This window comes from Anopheles bellator, chromosome 2 (assembly GCF_943735745.2).
Source record: "Anopheles bellator chromosome 2, idAnoBellAS_SP24_06.2, whole genome shotgun sequence".
NCBI lineage: Eukaryota > Metazoa > Arthropoda > Insecta > Diptera > Culicidae > Anopheles > Anopheles bellator.
The window spans coordinates 8,698,109-8,717,752 of NC_071286.1; the positions used below are offsets into that span (position 1 = coordinate 8,698,109).

General features: G+C 55.3%; 1 protein-coding gene across 1 annotated transcript; it reads left to right on the forward strand.

The window, feature by feature from the left end:
* Positions 1 to 1,901: 1,901 nt before the first annotated feature.
* LOC131210008 (uncharacterized) lies at positions 1,902 to 19,437 on the forward strand. The gene is made up of 11 exons (XM_058203188.1): positions 1,902 to 2,489; positions 2,555 to 2,709; positions 2,767 to 3,006; positions 3,078 to 3,256; positions 13,466 to 13,584; positions 13,654 to 14,719; positions 14,802 to 14,959; positions 15,024 to 15,180; positions 15,256 to 15,744; positions 15,799 to 16,126; positions 16,190 to 19,437. The coding sequence occupies exons 1-11, from the start codon at positions 1,902 to 1,904 to the stop codon at positions 19,092 to 19,094; spliced, it is 6,384 nt and encodes a 2,127-aa protein (XP_058059171.1). The 3' UTR covers positions 19,095 to 19,437.
* The last annotated feature ends 207 nt before the right edge of the window (positions 19,438 to 19,644 follow it).

Below are 19,644 nucleotides of genomic sequence, written 5' to 3' on the forward strand. Positions count from 1 at the left end.
CTGCGCTGTGAGCTCTGCGATCCGTGCGCGATCAAGGTAACTGATCGCCACTTCGGCTTTCGCAGCTCAATTCCAACACAGACGTCGCAGACGGTGCACCATGCGTTCCACGTGTCGCGTACGGGTTCCGCAGTTCGATCTATCAGTGCTGATCCGGTACGACGGTCGGCTTGAGCGCAATCGATCGGTCACGGTGGCGCTCTAGGGCAGGTGGTTGTGCTGTGCTAGTTCGCGACCTCCCGCCCGATATTCTACGGCCATTTTGTGACAAATTCTCACCGTAGTGAACGGCCGCAAAGAAAATCAACGACACCACGAGAAAACGATCAAGAGGATCGAGAGTCGTCGTCTGTCCCAAAGGTGAGCTGGAGGAGTAAACTAGCCAGACAGTTTGTTCGATGTTGTGTGGTCATTTTCACTTCCCGCTGGCACAAAAAGTCGGCCGTGAGCCGTGCGTGTGTAACGGCACAGTGTTCGGGAAAATGTGCTCACCGACCAGTGAGTGGCGGAGAAGATATCAATAAACCGGCGATCAAGTGGTTCCGTGCGCAGGAGTTAACCGAACGAGAATGAGCGTGAGAGCGTGTGCGTTTCGGTGTCGGCAAGGATCGGAGAGACAGTTTGGCGGGCGGTCCGCGTGTAGCGACCATCCACGCCTTGACCACTCTTGATGACGACGGGACTGGCGGGCGAAAATTGTGCCAGTTAACGGATTAACTGCCAAAGCGATCGTGAGGGCGCGATCGATCAGCAACGAAAAGGTCATGGAGAAGCCTGGTGTTTGAGCGTTCGCCAGCACAAGGGGAACTCTAGGCAGAGGGATTTAATTAGCTTCTTGTAGCGACAGGACAGCGAGCGAGGTTTCCGCCATCGCGGCACAACCGGAAACCGGTGATCCCCCGAGAAGAATGTTTGGGGCCGCTTGAAAGGTTAATTTATTAGCTGCGATCATCCCGCGCAAGAAGCGCACACGTTGGTATGCTGTGTAAAGGTTTCGAACCCACCGTACAGGAATGTGCTAAAGTTAGACTCAAACGTGCGTTTGTGACGGACCGGTTCGCCCATTATGTCACTCGATTGAAAGTACGTGCGGCCTAGACGCTAGTTTTCGACCGCTAGTTCCAATTGAACCTCCGAGTAGTGTTCCTCCGCCTGGTGCTATGTTGTGTTTGGTTAGTTCGCGGCCAACGCTGCTCCACGGGCGTTCGTAATTTATGGACACTCCTGGTCTTGAGATCGTCCGACTGAGTTACGGCAATCCCACGACCTGTGGAGCCGTGATTGCCTCCGGCAAGGGCTTGACACTGGAGCTCCCGGCCGGGAATGCTACCGCCAAGCACCGCAATCAAACGTAACACCACCGAGCGAAACTTGCTGACGTTGTGTCTTCTCGTCTGCACGTTGCATTTTGCAGCGTGGACTGTCTCGTAGATTAGATACAAACAGCCTTTTTGGCTCGCACTGTCCAACGCAAGGTACGCAAAGTTCCAACGTTTCTTCCGTCTACGATTCAAACGTGCTCCGAAGGCACAAAGTGGCACGCGGCTCCCGATAAGGGCGGTCGGGGACCGAAAACAAAAAAAATCTCAGTTCTTCCAGCGGGCTATGTGGGGCATGGAATGGAGATGGCATGGTTTCGATGGTGAGGTTCTAGTGTATTGTCGACCCGTTTTGCAACGCCTTAATCGAAGGTCTTGGGAAGTGAAAATGGACAGTTGAAGTTTTGTTGAGTAGAAGATTCAAAAGAACACTGTCCAACTTCCGAATCTCTTCCGCTGTTCCAGTTTGATGGTGCAGCTTCCAACGCTGCGTGACTGCCCGGAACCTGACAGGAGCTGAAACAAGACCAGGAGATCGTGTGTCTGGCGCCCGTGACAAAAGTGCAGCCTTCAGTGCGTTCTATGGAGAGGAAAGAGGAAAAGGAAAAGGTGAAAGCACAGCGCAAACGTTCCGGGGACCATTCCGTGCGGAGGGAAAATCTGCCGACCCCACCGCCCGATCCGACGATCGATCGGCGGCCGGAGGTCAGTGGGCCCACCGATGGTTGCGCCGGGTTGGCGGCGAACGCATCGTCGCCACCGTGCGACTCGTACGGCGGTTATCACGAGACCGATCCGTTCAAGCGGCTCTACACGTACCGGGAACGGGAGGCCCAATTTTTGCGCCTGTTGTGTGATAATGAGCCCGCAGGAAGACGGACGGCGGCGGCGGCAGCGGCCCCCTCAGTGCCGGCCGGCGAGCAGCAGGAGAAGGATGCTTGGCTTGGCGCCGACCCGGGGTTCGAGTCGGCCACCGACTTTCTGATGCTGCTGAACCGTGCCGGACCGTCGGTGGCGGCCGCTTTGTTGACGAAGGATGCCATAGACCAGCTGGACCGGTTGCACGAGCTGATCGGCCAGTTCCTGACCGTGCAGGAGCAGAACATGCGCATGGCGTGGCAGTTGAAAAACGTGGAAACGTTGCGCAAGCTAAAGTTGATGCAAATAGCGGTAAGTCTGGTGGCGTGGCGTTGGCGTTGTGTCCGGTGGTGACCCCTTTCGCATCCCTCCACTAGATCGCGAAGGATCCGGAATCGTTCATTGCCGGTCAGGGGGACGACCCGTCCGATAACGATCTGTTGGACAACGAGATCGAACAGAACTTGGCGTTGCTGGAGACGATCCTGGCCGCTGGCAACACGGCCAGCAGCAAGCGTTCCAGCTCCAAGAGGTGCGTACCGTTGGGCCGTGCCATCGGAAGGGGCCGTAATGGATTGTTATATTACAGGGAGCGTAGCAAATCGGTGATCAACGAAGAGATTGCCAACTTCCAGCTGGCCAGGAAGGAGTCGGGCGGACGGAACTACTCGCTACGGCGCCAGAGCGCCATCTCCGACTTCAAACCGAAGGTGTCCAAGTGGACGAAAGTGAAGGCGGCCTTCAAGTGGGAAAAGACTAGCGCACTGCCAGCGAACGAAATCAAGAGCTCGGAAGCGATGATGATCCCGGTGAACAACGAGGTGGCCCGGTAGGTGGTCCAGCGCGTGCGTGAGGCTCACGGAATGTTCTTAACCCGCCCCACCGGTTGACTCTCCGCAGATACCTCCGGGTACCATCGATTCCCTGTGTCGGCAGTTCCGGCGATTCGGTGTTTAGCTCCTCGTCCGGGATCGTCGTCAGCGGCGGATCGGCTCCCGGTACGCCCGGGGAGAACAGTTTGGCCAGCTCCACGGAAAACCTTACCGACATGAACGAGGAACCGGCCGGCCGCGATAAACGTAAGCGCCATAATACAGCAGCCTTTATTATTGCTTCCCTGTGCCCTCCTCACGGTGCTGACGGTTCCATGCTCCTGGCGCGCGCGCCACGAATAAATTTGCCTACATTCAGCTTCGTTGCCTCGACCGAAAGGCGGTTTTTGATTTTTGAGAAGAGCCACACTTTGCAAAACGCTGGATAGTATTTATGGAGTAGCTACACTTTGGCGCGTGTAATAACCGAAGCCGGGCCTAAATCCGCAACCGCTGCACTGTGGCGCGGTGTTCATATTTGTTTGGGACCGCGTCTGGGTGATGGTCCATTTGGCTGTGGATTTTTGTTACTCCAAACAGCAGAGGTTCGTTGAACCACACTATTGTGCACTATTACTTTTTTACGTTTGATTGCTTGCAAAAATATTCGCACAGTAACTTCGGCCAAATGTTTGGAAGCTGTATTTCAAATTTCGGCGAAATATTTTTCATCATCTGCTTATCGTTTTTCTGATTTGATCGATGATGCTATATTCTGCATACCAATACTGAGTATCCTTTCCTGGAATGGCAACTGGCGAAATTAGACCATTCGACGACAGCTTGTTGTAATGGATCGTTGCCCGTTTTTGTCCCTCTATTCATAGTTACTTAAAATATTTTCTCGTACGTGTACCGGTTTATTTAAGCTTCAACATAGCAATGCATTCATATATCGTGGTTATAGTAATCGTTTTGGCCCTGTCCCTCTTGAGCCGTCTATTGGTTGGATTCAGTGCGATTTGACAAACAGATTTGACGCGGAATTGTTTCCACAAATCTGCCCGACGAAGGCCCGCTGCTGGTCGATCGCGACACGAAGCGCACTGTTTATTTTCGCTGCTAAGTAACGGATCATCTCAAAACACTGTCGAGAGAATGAAGGGGCCTTCGAATTAATCCTCGAATGCTGCTGGCCCCACACGGGAACCCGCAACGAGGAATGCAAAATGTGCTGGTACGTTGAAACTTGAACTGTTCTTTTTTTGGGTTTCGGAACAACGACGAGCGACGCTGGAAACGCTGCAGGCTCCTTTGGAAACGCAGGATTCCTGTCTGCCGGCTTGCCGGCCGGCCGGAATTTGGATAAATATTTGCACGAAAGGCACCGATCCGCGATCGGACTTCTTCCAAGAAGTCCGACGCCGCTCACCGCGCGCTATCGGGGGGAGGCTATTTTGGTTGTCAAAACGAGGGAAAGCAAACTTTTGGACGAAAAGCAACAAAGACCACGGCCACAGCGCCGGAAAGAAAAAAGGGAACAAGCACAAAAGTGGAAAAAATCACAAATTACGCCGTGCGTGTCGGGAGATGAGAGTCCGTGCTAAGAGGTGGGCACGTTCGGCGGTTCCAATCGTTCCGCTCCGTCCCCCGGGCTGGCCCATCCGCGATCCGCGGTTCAGGGTGGTTTGTTTAGAGTAGCGCGCCAAACAGTAGCCCGGCGCTAATGGGCGAGCGTTACCTGGCGCCAGGCGCGTTGGTGCTTAAAGGCGGTTCCCCGCCGACGATCAGACGGCCACGCGGCACATTTGGGGTGTGATTTACGTCAAAACCGACGGTCCTCGGAGAAATCTGGGGCGCCTCCACTCGACCGACTAAGGGGTTGGTAAGCGATTCTGTGTGTTGGTGATGCAATTGACTTGCTCCCGAGTGCCACAGTGATTATGATCTCATTATCTTCACGCACCAACCGTTTGCTGTCCTGAACCTGGACGGACCAAAACGCTCTTGGAAATGCCGCGTTCGGATAGCCGACTACTGCCGTCGGGGAACTTGCGTAACTTTCATAGGTAGGGTAGGTCGAAGCATTATCCTGGTCGGACTGCACTCGAACTCAGCACACACTGGTTGCGTCTGGCGCGGCCACCCGAATTCGGCCACCGGCTCAGGGGGAAAGACTCTCGCACCCGCCCGCACGGACATTGAGTACCGCCGGGCCAGCGAAACCCCAAAATACCAGGTCGAATGGAGCGTGAAAGGAATTTTCCTGGCGCGGGGAGCGGTCGGGAAGCTATTTTTAAATCTTCTCACACGGCCCCCCCGGGCACGGCTCTCATGTACGCCGGGGTGTGTAGTACGCCACACCTGTAAGAGTGGCCGGGCATGGATTCGCCAGTCGACGGGCGTGGGCTGCCGATAGTGGCCTTTTCCGTGGCCCTTTTCCCTTTCAAGTCTACTGGGTGGTTGTGGCGCGTTGTCTTTTGAAGTTGTTGGAATTTATCCTAGAGGGATTTATCCTGTGGTATAGTTCCCATTGGACCGTAGCGTATTGGCTGCACCTTATTCTGGACCCGTTTCTCGTCTTTCACTAAACATTTTTTCTTATACTTCTTATACTACTTTTTCTTATACTTATATGTCTAGACTTAAATAGTTCTCGGCAATTTTGTATTTTTGTAGCGATGGACGAATGACCCAGTCCTTGTTTGTCCAAACTTTCTCCAGCTCTGGTTTCGAATCAAATCGGTACCCGGAATCATGATTCTATTCTTCTGATTCGCCGACAGGCAAAACCGTTTAGGGTGTCCCTCTCAGGCGAACGAAATGCAATGAATTGGCGATGCAGTACCGCGGAGGCAGGGGACTGCAACCAAGCCAGTTGCAACGCCACCCGGCAACGGCATTGACCGGTACGGCACGAGCACGAGAGGGCGTTTGGAGTGATTTTATAAATAATCCCTCAACCAGCGACACGGTGGCAACGCGGTTGCAAGAACGCCACAACAACGTAACACGCCTTGCCGGTCCTGCCGTGGGACCGGGGTACGCTCGGTGCAATGCGTGCGAAGCGATGCGGTTCCGGGTTCACGACGAGCACCGTTTGGGGAGCACGGTTTGGGCCGTTCTCGACCCACTCGACTCCGGCGAGGTTCAGCATTCCCGTGGATTCGCCTTGGAGTTGCCACGGTGTGCCGTTGCCAGGGCTAATCGTAGTAGGAAGGAGGAGCCGCCCCTGGACACCCCCGGGAAGGGCGTACCATGCGTGGTCGCGTCGCCCCCTGTGCCCGGTGTGTGCGTTTGAAAATATGCTATGACATAATCGGGCTATTTATAGACCGCCGAGAAGCGATGCTGCCAATTCGCTGGCTGCTTTCCGTGATCGCTCGGCGGTGCACTCCGTCGGGTAGACTTGTTGGGTTTTCCGAGACACACTCGGGCCCGACCCCTCAGTCTCGCCTGAGGTTGGTGTTTCCGGTGCGGCCATGCGGCTCCAAGAGTGTGATGACGCGATCCACGAGCAGTCTACCGGAGTCTCTCACTCTCTCTCTCTCTCTCTCTCTCTCTCTCTCTCTGTCTCTCTGGTCGAGTAGAAACAGGTGATTTTACTTTCAATTGACACACCGGCGCGCATCGTTAGGGGTAAACTAGGTCAAACCGTTGGTGACGACGAGCTCGTCAATCGCAGGACCCGCGGCCAGCAGATCAGCGCGCTCCCGGTTTCCGAGCTTTTCCGAGTTTCAACACCCGGCGCAATATGCTGCTGCTACCCGGTACCGTTCTCGCCGGCCAGCCGCTGACTGGCTGGCCGCGGGAACAATAAACAAACTTAAAATAATCGCAAAACCGATCATCAGCTTCTCCGGCAGCGATAGCCGGTTCTGGTTTGTATCAGCCGACACTTCGGTCACACGCGGCCGCCAATCGGAACGTGGAACATCTTTATGCTGCCAATACTTGGCAGTTATCCGTCTAGATGCCGGCGATTTGAGGTTCGCAGGAAAAGTCCATCTTGCTGGTTGCGTTCGAAGTCGCAGTTCCGGCTACGGGCTGATTTTAGATGAACATTAACGATCCAAACTGCTTTACGGTTTTTTCGTATGATTTAATTTTCTCTAAGTTATTTGTTTGAAGATTTTTTTTGGTCTGCAAATAATATGCAGAAAGGTACGTGGTATGTTTGCGCCGGCTTAGCCTATCGGTCGATACGGACGGCCCAGTGATTGCATTTTCCCGGCAGTGGATCGTACTCTAAAATGGATCTAGAACAAAATGCCGAAAGGAACAATAGGGACATTGGGCTTCTTCCGAAGGTGCCAAAACGTAACGCTCATTAATGAGCTGTGTCCATTTGCATCACCCGGGAATCAGCGTTCATCCGAGTCGATCCAAAGGGGTTTAGATTTAGTAAATAAGAGCAGCGGCGGAATGGACCAGCAGCAACCAAACCAAGCGTCCGACAAAATTATGTGACCTTTGAACATTTCCCCCCCACATCCTTGGGTGGAGTGTGTGTCTGTGTGTGTATGGGGCGATCGTTATTTATGATCGCGGGACGTATGTTTTCCATTTGCCAGCCCGGTGCGGTACCGATGAAAAGGCTTTTCCGGCTTCTTCGGGTCCGGTTCGCTTCTCGCTAATGGAAGCCAACTGTTACCCTGCGGGTGGGGAAAACACTCGTTCGCTATTGTACGCCCCAAACGGCCATTGCCGCCGGGCTTCGAATTGGAAAAGGAATGATTTCGATTGCATTTCGGTATCCGCTGGGTGCAATATTGTTGCAACGTGTGCGCGTCATCGATCAGCACGATTTGTGTCGTTTACTGGTCATCACGGTCGATAGCTGATCGTTGAAGAGGCGATCTTAAATCGTTCGCCACACTTTGGTTGTGTTCCTCTAGCACTATCCTCTAGCACAGCATCTTAAAGAATCGCCGCCTTTTTATTCATTGATATCTCTGGGTTTGTGACTAACTTGCTGGCTGGTTTAATAAGTCCAACCGATCGTTGAGAAAAATAATGGTCTCAAACTTGTCAAACTTTCGAATTATTTCTTGAAGTTTCTCACGCTTCACAAGTTTTTACAATTATTCTTTACTATAACAACTGAACAATGACTATGACAATAGTTGGCACAATTGGCTACATTTGTAAGCAATATTGGAGCATTTAGTAAAACTCAGTCATTATTAAACTAAGAAGGGAGGGAAGGGAAGAGTCATTATTAAACTAAGTCGTTTTTGGTACAATTTTTTGCAGTAGCTTAGAATGCAGACTAATCATAATGTTGCACTAATGGATTCGATAATCAAGGATGTCTCTAAAGTAATCTCTGTTGAATATATCTTGTTTCCATACACGTCCATGTGTAAGTTATGGTAAACTCGCTCAATTTTCCGCTATCGGTACTGCCCCCCAAACAAACGTGGCAGAACAAATTGATCGTGTATCGGCCGCGCTGCACGTAGCCAGTTTGGCAATCGGACCACTTCCGTAGGCGTCAGTCGCAGAGTCCGCGGCCCGCGGAGTAGACAGCGAAACGATCTGTGGAAAACTCGGAAAGAAAATCTCGGGAAGTGTCGGCGCTATTGCAAAATTTTGCAATCCACCCGGCAACCGGCCGGAGTGGAGCGCGTGGGTCCGGATGCAGGAGACTGTGTGTAGTACTTTCGTCCGCGAGCAGCTCATAAATCAAAGGCAAAGCTATCGGCCCACCGGGCCCGAACTACGACGCGGAACCGTAGCGGCCGCCGCTACCTCATCGGCGGTGGCAATAAATAATGGTTGCAGGACTTTTCTTTTTCCCTGCCGTTACCGTTCCGCGTGTGGCCAAGGAAGCTGTTGCCGTTTTGGCCATTCGCAACTTTTCTGCCGTCTTCTGCTTCGTTTTCTAATGCTCGGAGTTTTCGGAGGCGAGACATCGACCGGAGTGGGCCGGCGAAAAGCAAAATGGCCAAGGTACAACATTCGCGCAATGGCCTCCATAAACACTCGCCGGGCGCACCCCTGTTGTGTGTGGGGGGGTGGGCCGGGGAGCACTGGGCAGTGAAATGGTTCAAGTGGTGCTCCTGGCCAGCCAGGAAAACCTTGAGCCGATTTTTATAACTTTCCACTGATGGAGGTGAAGCCATCATTGTTTAGACGCAAACGTTTGCGTCGAAGTTCGAAGTCAAACCGCAGGCCACAAGTGCGAACGAAAATATTGCAAACCAAGGATCACAGGCCACAGTGAAGGCGGCGAATTTTCCGCGACTTTGGATTAGTGATTTTTGATCAAAAGAAGGGAAAAAATCCGCAAACTGCACGCCCGAATCCGCGGTGAGCTCGATCCTCGGAGCGCGGCTCGCCATTTTGCCGACAGACAGTGAGTCGGGACATGTTTATGTTTATTTATTTTTCGCGCCGCGCAGTTCCGTACCACGCTGCTGCCCCGTTTTTCACACACAATGATCGTGATCGTGTTTGTTTGCCTTGGGATGGAAATTTTGACTTGCGGTCGATCGCTCCGATTGTCACCACTCTCTCACTCTTTCCCTCTCTCTCTCTGACTGGCGGCCATGTTGGCTCTGACGGTTCACGCTTCCGGATGAGGACGAACTCCGAGCGTGCCCTTGGGAGTTTTTCTCGATACAGTGTCCACCGGGTCTGGAGAGGATATTAAAAACTCAAACAATGTGGCGATATGGCGTGTGCGTCACCAGCTAGTGGCTCAATTATATGGGATGATCTTTACGATCCGGACGAGATGATCTTGATCGTGTTTTTGGTGTGTCGAAATTGGATCTTAATAGGTTGTAAATTATGGAAGCCTAAGTGTGAGCAATCATGCAACAGAATCATACAAATCAGTGGCTGATACCAACAACTAATTGTTTCTGTGCAAGGAGAACTACTTTTTTGACCATGACCAGCATGATAATAAATCCGTCAATTCTTTCCCGTTTTTTACAATCGATGTGCAGCACTTATAATATCTAAGGTTTACTTATTCTCTAATTCTGTCAGCTAGTTTAACCATAACAGCTTCTTTGGCATCTTTGGAGCCATCGAAATTTCTTTGTTTCTATAATTTAAAAAAAATTGTTAAATATCCATCTTTAACTACGAAACCGCCGAGTTCGATCCACCCTTTTGCTTCACGGACACAAGGTTCCAAGGTGTCCTTGGCGAGCGTATGTCGTGAACCGGGCGCTACGATGCCGCTTGATGCCATTTTGGATTGCATTGTTTATGCTTGTTACCGTGCCGAGTGATGTTGTGTAACCGTTTGTAATGCGTTGCCATTAAACTTGCATTGTCGATCACAAAATTGGCCAACAGCAATATCGACTTCGCCCGCCGCCGCCATCTCTCTCTCTCACACTCTCTATGGCTTCCTTTCATTTTCCCGCCACCATTTGCCCCGGCTGCCCCCGCAGGACGAGGAATGCATTCGATCAATAAATAAGTCGACCCACTATGAGGCCATCATCGATCAGCACGTTTGATCGATGCTAAATGGCGTTCGGCGCAGAGTGTGTTAGCATTACACGCGGCTCTGTTGGCCCCACTCTGCGCCCCTCTCGCCCGCCCTCGGCCAAAGAAAATAGACCGCCGCCACCGAGGGACTTTGATTTTCAAACCCACGTCATCACACGCATTGCTCTAGATGTCATGTAAAAATAGTTATCTGCGGTACACCGCATCGGTAGCATCGTAAGTAAGGGCAGAATTAAGACACACCCCAGATGAAAGTGCAAGGACCTATCGTGCGTAACAACGAGGAAGCTAAATCGAGCAAAGCGCGTTGGTGGTTGGACCTGAATCGAAAGATAAATCAAAGCCGGTGCACGTGGGACAAGCACTAACCGTGAACCGACACAATGCCAAGCCGTCGGGGCGTGCAGCTCCGAACTGACTCCGTGGCGATCCTTTCACTTAGCGGAACAATGGCCGAAAGATCCCGCAGAGGGCAAATCCTTCCCCTTTTCCGGTGTGGTGTTATTGCCTTCGGTTGCCACGGGAATGAGAAGAACCAGATGATGGGACATTCGATCCGCAGCGATCGGTTCGGCGAAGTCAGCTTGCCAGTTCGCCAGTTCAAAGAGCATTTGCTGGCCAGCCTGTTCTCGTAAGTCGTAAACCCGGTGCCCGGCATTCCCTGGCTGGGAAAATAAATTGGCGGAATCATGGCGCTCCGGGGCACTGGAGAACTATTCTTGGAACATGCTCGGGGCCCGGTAGACATAGTAAGGGGCAAACTTTTAACCGGAACCGGCATCGGTTGCGCAATGATACGGCTCCTGTGCGCGGAGTGCGTACATCAGCTGCTCGCTGGAATGATCGAAAAGTACAGCTTATTTCGTCAATGGCGGAAAGACCGTAAACCGAGTTTACGACTTTCGGTGCCGAGCGCACCGAACGGATATTTATGAACGGTGTGTTGTTGGAAGCATTTTATTCGGTTCTCGCACCACGACGTAGCTTCTTAACGGCCGCGGCTAGTATAAATAAGCCGCGCAGGAACTCTTCCATCTGTTTGCTTGCTCCTTCTCGATTGCAGCGGCAGCAGGCGGCCACATCCGACCGCTTTCCGGCACCACATTCCAACACACATTGCAATTGGGAGCAACAGCACTGGGAGGCCAGGAAGACGCAGGCATTTTTTATGTAATTTTATTGAGACCTCCGCACGCACCGGTCAAGCTGATGCAGAAACTCAGGTCTGAAATTAAATCAATTGCTTCTTGGTTCCGACGGTGGAAAGTGCATAAAACTCTCAGAATAGTTGGGTATTGGATGGTGGGGTGACTTCCGATCCTTACCAGACCGGCGGACAACAATTTTCATTCGAACCTTGTATGGATTAACGAGAAGAGCCCTCGAAATCACGAACGCGGTTTTTGGGGCAGGATGTGAACATTCCGATGATTCCGGGTTTTTACAGGGTCTGGATTATAAAAATGAAACGGATTGCAGATGCCACAGGAACCGTCTGTAGGCTCTTCACACTTGGTGTCGAATCGATTGGTCAGACGATTAGATTCGAAGATTCCTCTATTCATTTGTATTTTAAACGCCGTTTCTTCGGGAAACCGACATATGTGCAAGCATTGGCCTGGTGTGTTAAGGAACTGAAGTCAATTGAAATTTAGCTCACCCTGAAGTCAGTTGATACGATTGGAACGTTTCTATATTTGGGACTCAATAAAAAGTCCAAACAATCCGTCAAGTAATTGGCACATTATTGCTTTGTTATGAACTCTATTTCTAGCAGTTGATGTGCTCGAATTTTGAATTTGGAATTATGGTATATTGAAATGGACAGTCCCAGCCTAAACCAGACGATATTTAGAGGCAGGCCAAAATGATTGCACTAGCAACATCGTGAAACTGCTTACGAATCCGGCTGCTCCATTGATCAGTTCCTATGCGAAAGACGTCACCCGAATGCAAAAATGTGGCTCACGGTTCAGAAATATCAGCAATCGGAGCACAGCAATGCAGCAGAATGTTATTATTCTTTATTCAAGAGGAGAATCACCAGAGCAGAGCCAGACAGTTGCCAAAAAAGGCGGATGTGCATGTAAGTGGAGTGTGAAAAAGAAAGCCGACCGACTCATGCTGCGAAGGAACGGTGGCGGCGGTGGCGTGGCCACACCATAATAATGCGCGATCATTTAATCGCACTAAAAAGCGCGCTCACACATTAACAGTTTCGGGGCCTGTGTAAAGTAAACAAGTCGTAAAACCGAGACGAAACTCCCGAAACGGCGAAGATGTTCACGGCGGCCGCGGCAACGCGATCCCTGATCGGCCTGACCAGGATTCTGCGAGTGACTGTCGTTGTGTGTGTGGGGGGCGGTGCCGGCGCCTTGGGGGGGCCCCCAAGCTTAGGCAAGTCGCAAAGTGCCGCCCGCGCCGCCAGAGTGGCCGCAAAACGGAGCACACTTTTGTTGTTGTTTGGTTGGTTGGAAAAGTGAAAACATATGGTTCCGGTCCGGGTGATGCCGTGGCCACCGCCGGACTATGCCGCGTACCCAACCCGCTATTGTTCGAGTTCGAAGGAAGGGAGGTGGGGGGGAGGGGAAAAAGAAAAGAAAACGCACGCATCGATCCCTCTGGAGGAGGTGATCCTCACGCGCTCGCTCGCTCGCTCTCTCGATGGCTGCGCGTTGCGTGGGGATCCGATAAAAATATTTCGATCACGCTAAATATAGTCCGGCGTGGCCTTACGCGCTCATTTTCACGACCAGCAGCGCACCAACCCAAGTCGGGGCACGAAACACGAGCACGGACGGAATCGGTCGATCGTCGATCGCGTTGCGCTTGTGGGCGATGTCGTTGTGTCTTCATCATCGTCGTCAATTTAGTTAATTGTTTACTAGCTGACGACGACAACGGATCTTCGTCCGACCACCACCGATAGACAGTCTGGTGTCACACGCGCTCTCTCTACTCTCTCTCTCTCTTTCTCTCTGTGTCTCTCTCCGTTGACAGACGCCAAGCGGGACTCGGTGAAGAGCGCGTCGGAGCGAGGCAGCCAGGAGGAGGACGCCCGCCGCTCACGGTCCCTCGATGGCGAAGCAATTCTCGAACCGATCCGGCAGATGGATAAGGTAAGCCAGGGGCCGTTCGGTCCATCGAATTCGATCACTGTTTTAACTTCTGTTTCGTTCGCTTCGCAGAACAAAAACAAGTCCGCTTGGAGTAAGGTGAAGGGCATCGTGAAGAACCACCGGGGATCGCTGAAGTCGAACGAATCGCGTCGGAACGCGACGAAACCATCCAACAGTGTCGGCTGCAGCCGGGAGGCGAGTCCTTGCGAGTCGATGGAGGCCTGCGAGCTGATGGCGCACGGGCGCGATCGCTCGGATTCGTTCTCGTCCAGTCAAACTTCGCCCGGCCACCGGACGGCGACGACCCCGACGTTCCTGCTGCTCCCGGCGGGGACCGGCGGGGTCGGCGAAACGCAGAGTGCCCCGAGTGGTCCCAACTCACCGTGCGGCTCGATACCGACCGGACCGACGATCTCCAGTGGCGACGATGCCGATTGGAAACCGGTGACGGTGCCGGAGTACCGGACCAGTCGCAGTGGCAGCGGCGACAAGGGGGTACCACCGGCTGCGGCGGCACCGCAGCCCGCCCCGCCGGCGACCACCCGAAGTTCGCGCAAAAGCAAACACATACCTGATATCGAATCCGTACCTGAGGGCGTTCCGGTCGAGACCAACAACAGCAGTATTAGTAGTAGGCTAAGAAAGTCACCCCCGAAGCCGCTCAGTTTGCGGCAGGAAGCGATCGACCTGCCCGGGCCGCTGGATCAGCCGCTCGGCAGCGCCGACGGACCCGCCTCGCTGTCCCTGTCGTCGTCGTCGCCCGGTGCCCGCCACTCGCCGAAGCGCCGCAGCTACGCCGGCATTACGTTCGAGCCGGACGGATCGCTTCCGGCGAGCCCGTCCGGGAAGCATTTCACGTTCTTTGGTGCCGTCCCAGCGCCCACGGCTTCGGCGGGTGCGGCGGATCAGCGTGGGGTCGAAGTGCCGGAAGGCGATTACTCGAGCGGTGACGTGTCGGATCAGACGACACCGAAGCGGCGGCCGTCGCCCAAGAACCGAACGCTGCAGCGCCAGCGGGAGGAAATCGAGCGGCGGTACCAGGAGCTGCAGCAGAAGCTCCAGCGAGAGTTTGACGCGAAACAGCAGGAATGGGAACGGATGCGCCCGGCGGCCCTGCTCCTCAACACCAACCCGCGTAAGTATCCGATCCGATCCGGCGGTCCTGGTGGCTGAACCACTAACGCGAACGGGGTTGCGGCGGTTGGTACACGCTTCAGTATTGCTTCTAGTGCACCAGCTGCTGAAGGACGACCCGGGAGGCGGGCACGCGGCCATCGGTGGTGTCGCGGCGTCATCCAAGGCGCAACCCACACCGATCGTGGAGGACAATCTGACGCCGGACTTTAAGAAGAAGCTCAACGAATGGCGCTCGAAGGTAGGTGCGAGGGCCAGCACGACAGCAAGCCTTTATCCTTGACCCCGGTGTCCATCCTTTCCAGCACCAGCCTCAGTCGTCGAAGGATGGGGCCGACGGGAAAAAGAAACCCATCACCGACTGGCAGCTGTGGAAGACGGGACAGATCAAGCTCGAGGGCCAAGGGTTGAAGCAGCTGCCCGACGCCAAAGACCTACCGGAGGATTTCCAGAAGAAACTATGTAAGTAGCGCCAAACCGCCACAGCGACCTTACGGCTTTTCCGATACGGCCTTCCTCTCGCTTCTCGCTCCGTAGCCGAATGGAAACAGATGAAGGCCGCGAACAAGGTACCATCGTACACCAGCCAAACGTCGCCAGGCGTGGCAAGCGGATCGGCGGCGTCGGGCAACGGTGACGGCTCGATGAAACGGCACCAAGTGAAGGCGTGCGGTGGGGCTGTCAAGAAATCGAAAACTGCCGACGAGCTGGAGAAGGACAAAACCCACCAGCAGTCGCACCAGCAGCAGCAACAGCAGCAACAGCAACAGCAGCACAAGGCCGAAGGGCTGTCGAAGCTGAAGGCGCTGGTCAGCACCTCGGAAGCGCCCAAGAAAGAGCTGGTCGTGCAGACGACGAAGGGCTTCATCAAGTTCGAGGGCATCTCGCGCAAATTCACGCGCAAGCTGTTCGAGTGGGAGAAGGCGAAAAACATCGCCCCGGAAGCGTCGACGATCGCGCTGCTGCATCCGGGCTACGCACCGGTCGTGGTGGAGAGCCGTGGCGTGCTGATGGTGGACACGAAGCGTAAGTTCCCATATGTTCCGACGAGCTGGCGTTAATGTCCACTTGGTTTTGTAGGCGAAAAGTCACCGGGCCTGGTGCGATCGCTGTCCATGGACAGCATTGCGCCGAACCCGTCCGCCTCGTCCATCTCGCACCAACCGTCGAGCCTCTCGCTGAACGATGCCGACGAGCTGAAGGACGCGGATAAGGACAGCGCGTCCAACAACCGGCGGGTGTCGTCGAACCCGGAGCTCGAGCTGAGCGCCGAACGGGAGGAACCCGGGGCCGTGCTGGTGGAGGTGGAGGACGACGTGCTCGAGATGGCCGATCCCTTGCCCGCGCCGGCAACGGCCGTCGAACGGAGGCAATCGACAACGCTCAGCCCGAACCAGAAAGCCAAAGAGTAAGTGATCGGAGTGACCGGGCGGCAGCAACCCACGGGATTACAACTGTGCCCTCTTTGCAGGCCTGGCTATGCGTCGAGACCTTCCAGCAACAGCAGCACGATCCTGAAGGACTCCACCAAGCTGCTGATCCGGCTAAGCGAACAGGACTCGGTTGACCGGGACGAGGTGCGCCGGCTGAAGATCGTGCTCCGGGCGCTGATCGCCACGCTGCCCGAGTTTGTCGAGACCGGCTCACGGAACAGCATCGCGTTTTTCGCCTACATGAAGGATCTGGCGCTGGACGTGCTGCGCCAGCTGCACCGCTTCGACGACGGCACGCCCAAGGACGCGGGCGAGGTGCTTGCCAACGTGCAGTCCATCAACGGGCTGGTGGCCGAGCTGAAGAAGTCGCTCCACGCGTACATGAAGTACGCGACGGGCGGTGCGAACGGACGTAACGACGAGGAGATACCGCAGATCAGTATTACGCCGGCGGCCATCGGGGCGCAGGCAACGACCTCTATCCAGCGGACGGACGACTCGTTCCGCAGCATGGCCACCATCAACGTGACCCCGACGTTCCTGTGCAATGCGGTGCGCGTGAAAACCGTCGACGTGGCGGTGGCCAGCCCGGTGCACCGGCTACTGCCGGTGAGCTCCGAATCGGAGCCGGTACCGGTGACGTCACCGGACGATTCATCGGCCCCGCGCAAGGAGTTGGTCCCGCGCAAGGAGTCTCCGGAAAAGGAGGCCCGGGAGCCGACGGGTGGCAAAAAGCTGCAGCGCAACCTGAGCAACGGCAGCCGCCGGAAGACGCGCATCAAGCGGATGGGCTCGCGGCAGAGCAGCAAAACGGAAAGTGACAGTGACGACAGCGGGCCGAACTGTGCGCTGGATGTCCCGCGCAAGACAAAACGGAAAACGAGCCGGGCGAAAAAGTCGTCCTTCGATTCGACGGAACGGCTGGCCACCGGTGAGCGGGCGGCCGTCGCCGAGGACGTGGTGTACGTGCTGAAGATCAAACCGGGCCAGAAGATCGAGCAGCTGGAACACCCGCAGCCCCAGAACGCGCTCATGACGATGGCCGGCCCCGAAGAGGTGCTCGTCTCGCCGCCGGGAAACTGCGTGGAGCCCCTGGTCGAGGAGCTGGCTACCGTGGCCAGTGCGGCCACGACGAGTGTGCTGGTGAAAACGAAGCGAAAGATTTTCACCACACTCGAGCCGGGGGCACTCCCGCCTGGTGAGTTGCCGGTGGCGGCTCCGAAGGTCGCCATCAGCCAGGAGCTCGAGTCCGGCTCGGGTACCTCGGATCGGAACGAAGCGGAAACGGTCGCGACGCCGTACGGTGCGGCCGAGCAGAGCCGCGTCACCAATCTGCCGCCGTTGCCACAGTCGCCGGGCATGCAGCGACGGCTGCATGACCACCACCACGGCTCCCACCAGAAGGCCCCGAACAAGGAGCTGTCGCCGAACATACGGATCATGATCGCCAAGTACAACCAGCGGCTCTCGACGGAGAAGCCGGGCACCTCGCCGCACAGTTCGGGCTCCTGCTCACCGGTCGCCTGGCGATCGCCCGTTCTCGATCGGCGCGTGCGCAAGCAGACGGAAAAGTATCAGGACGCGATTCAGCTCTCCAAGTCGGCCAGTGCCGGCAGCTTGCGCAAGTCCCTGCGGCATCTGGAAGACGGTCCGGGGCTGCCGGCTGGGCAGGGCGCTCTGCTTGGCAGGCGCGATCGACTGGGGGCTGAGGACCGAGCGCCGGTGATTAAATCGTCCAGCACGAGCAAAATCGAGGGTACGACCAGCAAGGGGACCGAACTGCGCGATTGTCCAAGGACCAAAGAGGAATCTCCCGAACTCTTGGCCACCTTCCTGGCGTGTGACAGTCTGCGAAGGCGCGACACGCTGTCGCGCCTGGAAAGAAGCCGCGAGGCAGCCCAATCGAAATCTTCCGAACCGCCCTCCGCGACGGTTGACGCCAGCGTTCCGCCAGCCTCGGCTACCGGAACGATCCGCAAGGAGCGTCTGTACAAGAAGCGCACCGAGTCTCCGATTGCGGCGAGCGGATCCGCGATGGTGTCCCGGGGCGAAAAGTACTCCCGCTGTCGGTCCGTGCCGAACGAGGAGTGCGCACCGGAGGCGCTGATTTCATCGAAAGCCCTGAAACCGCCCAGCCCACGGTTGATCGCTCGCCGGCGGCATCTGGAGCTGCAGCAGCGGGCGGGCGAGTGTTCGCGATCGGCGCCGACGACACCGCTCGACGAGAACCGGAGTATCCTCGTGCCGCTGAGCCAGCGGGCGTTGAAGTTGCAGAAGGCCAAGGAAGAGTTTCTCCTGCGGGCCCCACTGGCCACTGGTGATCGGTCCGCCGTGTCCACGCCCGAGCCGGTCGCGTCCGATTGGAGCAACCGGTTGAGCCAGATCAGTGCCACCACCAGTACGGCCTCGAGTGCCCTGGACGCGGGGGGCTGTCCGGATCTGCTCCTGATGAAGAGTGCCAGTGCGGGCGTGGTCGACGGTGCCTCGGTTACCGACGTCTCGTTACGCCGCAACGAATCCGGCGAGGTGCGGCCAGATGTCGGCGGCGGATCGTCGTCACGCCACAGCATCAGCACGACGAGTGGTGGCCGTTTCGGAGGCCTCTCGAACCTGGCGTCGAAGCTGCGCAAGGTGAAGCTACGGCGCAGCAGCAAGGATCTCAGCAAGATGCACGCCGTCTCGGCCCTTTGCCGCCAGAGTCTGATGGTGGACATCAGTGGGGAGGCCGCGAAACTCGGTAGCGCCCACAGTCTGGGGTCGCCGCGGAGTAGCCTCGGTGCCACCGACGAGGCGGACCGCGAGGGTGACAGTGAGCCGCTCAAAAAGTCCGGCAGCGTGCAGGCAATCTGTAACCGGTTCCGGCGAACCGGCGATCGTAGCGACGAGCTCAAGAAGAGCCGCAGTCTGGGATTTCTGGAGCCCGATCGGAAGGGTTCCGGGTGAAGCCTAGCGCGGCGCTGCCTGTAGCCTGGAGATGTGAAAATATTATCTCGCTTCTGTACTTAGCCGAGGCCGTGGATGGCCGTTCGGTGCGGTTGGTTAGTTGTACACTTCCCTACGAGCGGACCGGCGACATTTCCGTCCCAGTTCCGTTGTGTATCTTATTTCTCTCACAATCTGAAGCGCATCCCGTGGGACGCGAGGACGCGATCGATTGGGTGGGGATGTCCACGTGCTCCTTCAATTAGCCGGGTGCGCGTATTACTAGTCGTTTTCACAGACTCTAGCTTGTCTGACGTTAGGGAGCGAAACCGAACCGGAAATGATATTAGGCACTGCCGCGTTTCGTCCCGTTGGTCGTTTTCACTTCCAACCTCTCTACGTGCTTTGCCATTCAATGGGGGCGAATAGTTGATGTTTCGTTTTTATTAGTTCAAACCACAAGGAAAATAAATGAGATTATGAGCCAAACGTTAATACCCTATCAGAGTTGGTTGCTTTTTTTCAAATGTCATGTCCACTGTCATCTTCAACTAAGTAGGCGGCGGTGTTC